We start from the raw sequence: 10,295 nt of genomic DNA on the forward strand, positions 1-10,295 counted from the left end.
ATACTGTGAAATTTTTGGGGCTACTGGGGCACAGGAAGCGATATTACAGGTCCCTGCCGCGTTAAAATATGATTTTTTCATGTCAATTTCCTCTAGGCTCAAGGAGACCCCTAAATGACTTGATTGTTTTTTAGGGGGATCATAAAAAGCCATTCTATTGATTCATCAAAAAATATCTCAAGAAATGCAAGCCGTTTTTTTGGCGGAAAATGCAGTGCGCGAAGAGCTGTGGCAGAAGCGCGCACTGGGGGCTGGACGTCAAGACAACGACCCCCACAGTGCGCGAAGAGTTTTCCGCAGTGCGCGAAGTAAGTCCGTATTTCTTTCACCTCATAATTTTATGATTTTATGGTGTTATGATTTTATGCAAGTCAACTTTGAACACCCTAAGTTTAGCCTCCATCAATTCAGGTTTTTACATTTCATGACACTTGTTAGCTATTCCTATTTCTCTCAGTTTTTTCCATGTTTTACTGTTGTTTCTTGCTCTACTCTTTTCCCCTCCCCCTTTGTGTCTGTGGAGTGTGGTTTTTTCAGCACACAAGGAAGCTCCAAAAACTCCCAAAAAATTCACATGCACAGGAGAATAAAAAGCCTGTCTATTGATTTGTCAAAAGAAAGCTGAAAAATTTGCTTCCTTCCCCCGCAGTGAACAAAGTGTTTATAACTGCGCGCACTGCACAGTGCGCAAAGAGTGTTTTGCGGCACGCAAAGTAATGAGCTGAAAAAATTTAGGAAGAAAAATAAGACCAAAAGCAAAACTGGAAATTAAAAACTTCTAGGAAAACAAGAACAGATATTACAGCAAAGGTTAAAAACCTGTATGGCACAAAAATTAAGCGACTAGGCGAGGGGGAGGGGGGGGGGACAACGGGTTTATTATGGCTACACTTTGCAGCTGATGGATATGAAGTGGTGAGGTTGAATGCATGCTTTTCCTAAAAGGTAATCATTGGTTAAGGTTGAATAGATGAATGTGGAATAGTTATTATGGCTTTTCTTTTCCGTTCTTTTCCAAGTTTTCTTCGTCCGATGCGGTCGTGGTCAAATCATCGGAAGCCGGTGCACCGATAACCAAATCAACCCCTCTGTATTCCTTACCAAAGCAGGTCATGATGATGATATACCCCGCCACGGTTCCTATAAGGGCGGCTTGGACTACGGTATAGTCCTCAACTTCAATTCCATTTACCGTGATGCGATGTAGCTCGCCTGCCCTAGCTTCTATTTGAGTAGATGCGGCACTGATCATGTTCCCTAGATGCGTTGAATAAGTCTTAACATCAGCTTCTGTCTGTTTGAGTAAACTTGGTGCGTGCCGGCCACTCGACTGACCTAACTGGTACGTTAACCCAGTAAATATAGCGAGACACGCGGGGGGCGCAATCTCACTCAGATAAATTGGCACAACACCTTCGAAAACCCAGAAAATTATTAGATTGGTTCTGCGTGAATCATTTTATGTATAATTTACCCCAAGCTCCCTGGACGCCGAATTGCAGAAAGAAGGCACCAAGCGCCAATCCGGAAAAGCTATTTGGAAGGATCCAAAGTGGGATGAAGGCTCCGGTCCATATACACATAGCTATGATGGCTATTCGACGGCCTAGAAACTGGGAAGACCATCCGCCAATAATACCTCCAGTGATAGCTCCACAGTTTCCTGTTTAATCAAATCATAAGCACGTGAACCACAATCATTGAGACTGCAAAAGACCATGTACCAATTATAGTGAGAAGTGAGGCTTGGTGTTTCGTCATCCCCTTTGAGATTTGTGCGTATGTAGGGTAAAGGTCTGGTTGCAGAAGGCGAAAACTTATTAAAGTTTTATTGATGAATCCCAAGCAAACAGGCATCTACCTTGAGATCCATGCGATAAGAAGTTAAAACCTGGGGTAAGAAAATGAAGAGAATCTGTTAGCCCGCAAAATTAATTCCAATCCTTACAAAGGGTAGCATCTCACCAGTCATTAAAAGGATGGCAAAGACAAAACGACCCCAATATTGCTTAACGGCTGCCTTCAGAGAATCCAAGTAAACTCTTCCGGCTGAGCGCCCAGAAGAGTCGCCGACATTTAATTGAGCTTGTTTGCGGGCTTCGAGAAAAACTGGAGACTCCGGGCATATGGCCCGTAGAATCGCAATAAGAAACGACAAGCAGGCACCGAAGTAGAATATCGACCGCCAGTCGTCGGTTTTGGCCACGAGACTCAGGTTGAGACTGGCAGCAATCAGGTAACCGATGGCGTAACCTTGCTGCAGGTGGGCAAGTAAGATTTGAATGTGAACATGACATTTGCGGAGTAGCAAGAACAGTACAAAAAATCTTAGCCAACCTGCAGGATGCCTGAAAACAGCCCCCGGGCTTCGGCTGGCATGTTTTCCAGAGCCGTAGCTAGACGATTCGAATTGAACGAGACGCAAGGAGAGAAATGAGAAGAAAATTGAGCGCGCATGTATGTATATCACTTTTGTCAAACTGGCAAGGCTAACCGGTTGCCATGCCGTAGATGCCACCCATCATGATACCAAAGAGGGCGCGGACGGCAAGGAAAGCTTGAAAGGTTTGAACGAATGCTGTGCCCAGGGCCAGGAGAGCAATACAGATCAGATTAGCCGTCAGAGGCCAGCGACGTCCAAACCTATCGGTCAAAAGCCCGAAACCAAGAGCGCCGACCGACCGGAAGAGCAGAGTAAGAGTGATTGATTCGGTCAAGTCTGTTATCGAGCGTCCATCGAATTGAACACTCAGTCTCGTGAGCGTGACTGAAACCGCAAAGAAGTCGAAGGCATCGATCACCCACGCAAGGAAACCAACGCAAACTGCCCAATCATCATTAAGGTGATACCGATTCAGCACTCACGGCCATGTCGGGTTATAGAAAAAGTGCAGCACGACAAATAGAAAAGCTGTAAAGCCAAACAAAGATTACCAACAGTACATGTAATGTCGAGCTGAAAGCTCCCGACATATTTGCCATGGCGGACGAGGTCTATTGGCGGCTCTCTCTTCCTTGTTCGGTAACCGGGGTAAACCACGAAATGCTTGTTGAAAAAAAGACATCTTCGCACCAGAGGAATGGCAGCCTTTCCTGAAACGTTTGAGTTCAGTTAAATAGAGCGACTTGAATGAAGCGTTGGGTGTTGAAGAGTTGATTTGAATAATTATGTAACAATGTCAAAGCTAAACCCGCCAGAATTATAGAGAGAAGTTTCGAAGGCAGTCAAGAGATTGGCAGTCAAGAGATTGGCAGTCAAGATGGGCGTGGCTCCTAGGAAGCGCAGCCTGGAAACGAGATTGTATTTATAGAGGGGTAGACTGGTAGGCAGCGATATCACCGGAGTTCGAAACTATGATTATGCACCAAGCGGCCAATATTGTCTGCTGGCTGGTTAGCGGCCAAGAGGTATCTCCGAGGTAACGCTTTGGTATATTTCTGAGATGCCACCCGGGTATCGATGGGACTGGCTGACTCGGGTCAAGTGCTGAAACGCGACACAGCGTGCCTCCCATCGGACGACTGGCCCGCACAGTATGCTTTCGATACAGCCGGTCACAGCCACTGGGGATGGAGTTTGTTCATACACACAAGAGCAATAAAGCGAGAGGAAGCCGAAAGATGTATGCGGATCAGCTGCGGAAATATTCTATTTCAGTGAACTGTGGGGTAAAGTGTTCAATTAGGTTCAATTGGACCAGCCAGCCCCAAGCTTGTGTTTATGTAAATAAGTACTAATTTCTAAATCCAATTCGCGCACATCTCAGCACAGAGGCTGGGAGCTGCCGAGCTTTATAACAAAGCCTCTCGGCCGAGGAGGCGCGAAGCGTCTCCGAAGGAGAGGCTCCCCCATATAGGCACCATTGGCCCTATAACAGACTCGAGAATTTCTGGCAAAAAACACATATTTTCTTTTCAAAATGTTTTTAAAAATGTAGTTAGTTTAAAAAAAATCTGAGTAGACAGACTTGTAGCCTGCAATCTCAGCTTCCATTTCACAGTTTTTTTACCTAGCTGACACACATAAGTACTAGCCCATGTTGAGATATTGTATTAGCATTTCCTTATGCAGTATGCTTCTAATCTATACACCCACAACTTAGCCTATATTGTACATGTATATAGTCTAGTTGTTTCCCCTCACTGTGATCCTCACTGAATGATGATTATACTTTGACTCATTGTGCTTGGACTTTGTCCTTGACATCTTGTCAAACTTCTCTTAGTCTTGTGTCACCCAAGTTACCCTCAACAGCCCACTCCACCTACTGTGAAGTGGTTCTGGAGTGGTGATCCAGTGGTTTTTGGGCTCAAAATTTGAAATTCCCTGAGCCCGCCGCGTGTAGGGCCAGACATGCGACTTGAGAGGCAAGCAAGCTTAACTAAGCCTCTCCGAGGAGGAGGGAAGCGTCTTGGGACTAATGTCCATACTTGGTCTGAGGCTGACAGGTTTTTTCAATGAAAATGTGTCATTTTGTGTTTACAACTCTCCTACAGCTTGGTAATGGTATCACCTCATAATCTAAATCCCAGTTGACCATGTCTAGCCCTTGATCTCAGCTGTCTTGTACATGTTTCTTAAAGTAAAGTCATCAAGAACTTGCTGCTCAGCAGCTATTCTTGTAAGGGCATTTTCTGAGCAATGTGACAGACCTGCGGGCCATTTGCAGGTCAGTTCAGATACTTTCTCACAGTTTCAGCCTTTCAAGGCCTCGCAAGCCACACTTTTACAACAATTTTTTTTCAAGGGATGGGGGTAGGTGTTGTGTTAAACACATCAGAACATGTAGAAAGAAAAACTGATTCTAATGGTGCCAGATGCTGTGAAGAAATCCAATGGGTATACGGTGATATGGGGGTTAGAAGGAAATACTAGATGTTTGGCTGGGCAGCCTCAGGCCAAATGTTGGACATTAGGCACAAGTCCCTCCCGCAAGCGGGAGGGTGCTCACGCCCTGTGAGCAGAGGGAAGGACTTGAGTTAAGTTTGAGAGGCAAGTCCCTCCTTTGGAGGTTGCTACGCTCCCCCAAGGAGGGTACGCTTATGTTAAGTTTGGGGAGCTGCCCGCCTTACATGGGAAACAAGTCTGCTGATCAGTCAAACCTGAAAATGTATCATATACACCTAAATATATATATATATATATATACCAAAGGGTGGATTATTTATGCTCTCTTGATTTGGTAATGGAGTCTCTCAACCACATCCTTCATGGTTATCAAGGCCTGAGTCATGAGAAGGGACTTAGGCTACCGCTACCTAGAGGCATTATCTTTAGACTGGCTGAAGGGAATTCAGCTACCTGGCTTTGCGGATTGAATGAAGAATCATCTCATGAATTCTGTAAAATCATTAAACTGATTCCAACCACCCTGGTTGAAGGATGTCGTCTATGAGAACAAATACTTTAGTAGTCTCTTGTTCTGTCCCATAATCTTGATAAACATGAATATGGCCTGGCCATTGAATGGAAAAGACTTGTAAAGAGGCCGGCCAGAATTTCAGATTATTTTGGAATTTTTTTTGGTAAATAAATGATTTTTCAAACAAGCAGATGAATTGGCCCGGACACAGAAAGCGTTTTTTTCAAGGTATTTCTCAATTTTGGCCCGGCCAGCTAAACATTGCGAGTGCGGTGTGGTGATTTATATAGGCAAGCGCGGTAGAATGTCCACACGGGGATAGCGCGGGAAGGAATGCACAAAGCCGCTCAGGCCAAGTGCATTCTGGTGACATAAGCACTGAGGATGAGGTCAGGAAAGCACACTAAGAAAGCTTACGGAAAGTCACGCGCGGACTGGAATGCACGGATTGCGGATTGCGGATCGTGGATTTTGGATCGGGTATTCGGATTGGAGCGGAAAAGACAGGGCTGGACTGCGGCGGGGCTACACACGCGGACTGGTAGCAGTGGCGCGTCAGCGGGCGAGCCACAACAGCCAAAGTCGGTTCCACCAGCGGGTGGAACCGGGGTGGAGGTGGTGGCGAGAGACCGACTGACGGAGGCTAGACAGAGGACGGTGGGAGGTCAAGCGTCAGAGAGGAGCAAAGTGACAAGCGGTATAGCGGGCGGAGCTGGAGGACTAGTGCGGGATTGGGTGGGAACGGCGATGTGCACGGAGAGAAGGAGGGGAGGGAATTTATCCAATGATTGGGACGGAATTACTCACCATTGTACTTACAATCACGGACGTACTAGAGTTATTAGGAGATTATCTGGGATCTTATCTTTACTTTGAGAGTTACTTGTGGATTTTGTGCTTACAAAGTGCGGAGCTTTATTCACTTGTGGATTATTACGCTATAGATTAGGCTCAGTAGAGGAGCGCTGAAGGCTAGCGGAAAGTAGCAGTGCGGAGCCGAGTTACCGACAATCACACAGCCTGGACACTAATATTCTTGAAGGAGGCGGTCAGCGGACATTTCCATCAACTAACCAGCTTTCATTCTCACAAGTTGGGGTCTGGCCGGGAACCCAACTTTGTGTTGTTATCAGATACTCGGGAACTAGACTCATGCGGAAACGCTGAATGAACCCTTTGGAAGACAAATTCTTTACTCCAGGCAACAAAGAAGCTCAGATTGGATCAGGCGGTTCGGACAGCGGAGACACAGTAATCGCGGAAAAAAGAGAAGGTTCTTCTTTGAGACCAGCCGAAACACAATTGTGGTTGGGATTAGCGGGAGGACCAAGACTAGGACAATCATCTTTTTCGTCAGTGCGGAGTCAGTTTTCACCTAATCAGTCACTCGCGGCGAGGAGGCGACAGCTGTACCAGCGGAGCACTCTGAATGACCGACCAGCGGTGTCAACTGGAGGAACGACGAGCGGAACTTACAGAGTTTGACCAGAGGAGACTGAAGACAAGACCATGGAAGAAGCACTAGGTGGACCACGACCTGCTGCTCCTGCGCCGAGCAGAGCAAAGATACAGCCCAGGGATTATCCGCACCTTAAGTTTTCAGAGGCGGAGGTGGAGCGCTTTATCAACTGGTTCAAAAGAGCAGCTCTCCAGGAAGGTCTGACGGATGCGGATAAAGCGTACCAGGTGGTCAAATTCTTTCCGGAGGGCGAGGACTTGCGGGAAGTGTCAGCCTTAGAGATACATCAAGTATCCAAAAGACTGCAATAACTTAGTAAATAATAATAATTAATAAATTATTATTGCAGAATCAGATCCCTCATCATAAATTAAGGGGGGTCACCCACTTAAAGTACCCCCTTATTCCTATTCCTTCATGTAATAATTGTATAAATAAGAATTGGCCCCAGAAAGCGCCCAAAAATAGTATTACATACATAAATTTAGTAAAATAAACAGTGTACATAAAATTAAACTGTTGTAAATTAATGAGTAATATTACTTGTGTAAAAATACCCCGTAAAAGTATTATGTAGAATTCTACTGAAGCTCTTTCACATGACAATTGGTTATAAACATGTCATGTGACAGAGTCAGGGAAATTAGTCTATTACAATACAATTAAATTACCCACAGCCAAGCCCTTTTCACTGCTACACCTCTGGATACTCCCATAGGGAGAAAAGGACTCAGTGATTACGCCCACTGAAGTCCCCTCTATAAATCGAGGCCTATTTGGCCCTCAGGAAAAGATCCCCCAGACCATTCACCGCCCATAAACTGTAAGTTTGCCGTGAATATTCTCCTCTGCTTCATTTGTAGCCACTTTTCCTTATAATCCATCCCCAGCACGTAAAATCCACTGGATTAAACCCTTTAAATCATCAAAAATCCCTTATTAGCATATTTAAAGCTTTATCCTTATAAGTAGTTGCCGTAAGACCACCGCCTCTGTCAAGCAGCCAATCAGTTTAAGCGCTTACCACCTACTTTTACGCCAAATTAATTCCCTGTAATTAATAATTACATAATTAATTCCGCCTCTGTTACAGAGTGTTAAAACCCTTGTAGTGGCTAAATTTGCCACGTAACAAGTTTGGTAATTTAAATTACCAGTGTTTATGTCAGGGCGGGTCTCTAAAGTGACTACGCTCTGAATACAGCGGAAAAGCTATCTACGACTAATCAGTCGGAAACTCTACTCTACCGCTTCAGCGGGAGGATAAAACCACGCCTCCTATAGGAGGGGCTGTTGACAAGGGTCAACCGGAGGCTCGCAGCGCTCCTGATGGGGAATAGTATTTGAAGGATACTAGAGCTCGAACTTACCAGATGGGCGAGGTCGAGCGCTGATACCGAAAGGGAATGGAAGAGAGAAAAGAAAAGAGATGTCGAAGGCCCCAATCGCAGTTGTCGAAGTTGTCGAGAACTACAATGTTGGCGGGCTTGGTAAATCGAATCTGAGGGAAAACTCCGATAAGGAAGGTTCCCTCGTAATTATACTAGTAGATCTGTCGATCTGTGACAGTCTTACTTGACGAGTGTCTTTCTCTTGTCAAGGATTGCTTCGCTGCGCGCAGTCTCTGCACTCTCCTTCGCGCTCCTTGGCTTAGGGCCAAGTGACTATAAGCCGCTAGTAGTCGCGGCGTTGTCAGTCGCTGCGCTGTCTAGACTAGCATCTGGCTGACACTCGCCCCCCCAAAAAAGGACGGCTCTTATAGGAGTTGTCCTAAGGTGCCTTTTAGAAGCTCTAAACTCACGCAGAAGTACCTCCGCATTTTGGATTCGTTCCTTTGGTAACCACTTATCGAGGTCTGGTGATTTGTTTTTAAAGCGCGTCAGATAGAGGCGGCAATCCTGCCCTTTAACCCTGGTCAGCTTTTCATCGAGGATCCTAAAAGCTACTAAACCCTCCAGTGGGTCATCCTCCACATCGGGAACCACTGGTTCTGGTTCTCCCCTATGATCTCCAGGAAGTACATACTTCTCAAGGAGACTCACCGGGAATGTAGGGTGTTTCAGGTCATAGCCTTCTGTTAAGATGACCTCTACCACGTTTCTGCCGTGCAATGCTTTCACAAAGAACGGTCCAACAAATGCATCCTTAAGTTTCCGGTTACCCCCAAGGTTCTGAAATTTTACCATAGAAACAAGTACTCTGTCTCCCACCTGAATATCATGATCCCTGTGGCTCTTATCCCAGCGGTCTTTGTTGTACTGAACCGCCTCTTGCAAGCATTTGCTAGCTTGTTGCTCGGCTTTCAACATCATTTCCTGGAACTTCTCCGCCGACGGGTGTAGGGTCACTGCTTTGCTAAGAAGCAAGTCCCGTGGCATATGCGGTACCCATCCACGTTCCAGTTCTAACGGAGTCTTGCCTGTTGTAGCGTGTATACTGGAGTTATACGCGTATTCCAACGCAGGTAGCAGAGAAACCCAATCATGAGTATAACCATCCCCATCCTTGAACTGAAGGCGAAACGCGCAGTAGCGCCTAATCATGTCTTCCAAAGTCTGTATCATCCTTTCCGCTAAACCATCCGTCTGCAGATGGTACGCTGTAGAAAAAGACAGTTTGGACCCTAGCAATTGGAACAAACTCTGCCAAAACTCCGACGTAAATTTTGGATCGCGGTCTGTAATGATCACCTTAGGGCATCCCACATCATGAATGATAGAATTCCAGAACAGTAGCGCTATGTCTAGCGCCGTACTGTCTTTATAACAAGGTAAGAATCTTGCTCTCTTTGAGAAGCGGTCCACTACCACCAGTACGGCATTGAAGTTATCCTTTCCCGCTATGGGCAATGCTGTTACAAAATCCATATTAATGACCTCCCAACGCTGCTTGGGTTCCTCAATTGCTTGCAACAAGCCAAACCGTTTACCCGTAGACCGGTTAGCCTTCTGGCAACGGTCACAGCTGATGCAGTACTGCTCTACCCTGGCAGTCCATCCAGGCCACCAAGCTAACGCTCGAATGCGCTCTAACGTACGGTCTTTAGAAAAATGACCGGCTGTTAGATTGTCATGACACTCATGTAACACGGTGTTAATGTGGTCGTCTTCTACCAACACTAAAGCACAGTTATTCCCGCTCCTGTGGTATAGCAACCCGTCAAGGAGGATGAACCTTCCAGCCACGAAGTTAGCTTTCCACGGCTCTTACAACTGGCTTACTAGGTCTTGCTGTGAATGCTTCGACTTCAGAATCACTACCAAAGCTGCCGTGTTCCTATTAGTTTCATAGCTGCTCTCTACCGAGTCCCAGAATTCAATGGACAGGCCGCTAACGCTAATAGCCATAATTGGCACCTCCCGGACAAATTCTTCCTCATCCGCCGCCGGATTGTCCTTGTCATTGGGTAACGCCCATCTAGACAGTCCGTCCGCATTCTTATGGATGAGACCATCCCGATGGACGATTGTCAT

The 10,295-nt window shown here is 46.1% G+C and overlaps 1 protein-coding gene across 1 annotated transcript; it reads right to left on the bottom strand.

The window, feature by feature from the left end:
- Positions 1-988: 988 nt before the first annotated feature.
- PtA15_3A815 (uncharacterized protein) lies at positions 989-3,065 on the bottom strand (the record flags this gene model as incomplete). Its single annotated transcript, XM_053167820.1, has 9 exons — positions 989-1,257; positions 1,336-1,413; positions 1,475-1,663; positions 1,725-1,796; positions 1,862-1,891; positions 1,966-2,257; positions 2,338-2,396; positions 2,495-2,824; positions 2,939-3,065. The coding sequence occupies 9 exons, from the start codon at positions 3,063-3,065 to the stop codon at positions 989-991; spliced, it is 1,446 nt and encodes a 481-aa protein (XP_053018999.1).
- Between the last annotated feature and the right edge of the window lie 7,230 nt (positions 3,066-10,295).

Source organism: Puccinia triticina, chromosome 3A (assembly GCF_026914185.1).
Source record: "Puccinia triticina chromosome 3A, complete sequence".
Taxonomy (NCBI): Eukaryota; Fungi; Basidiomycota; class Pucciniomycetes; order Pucciniales; family Pucciniaceae; genus Puccinia; species Puccinia triticina.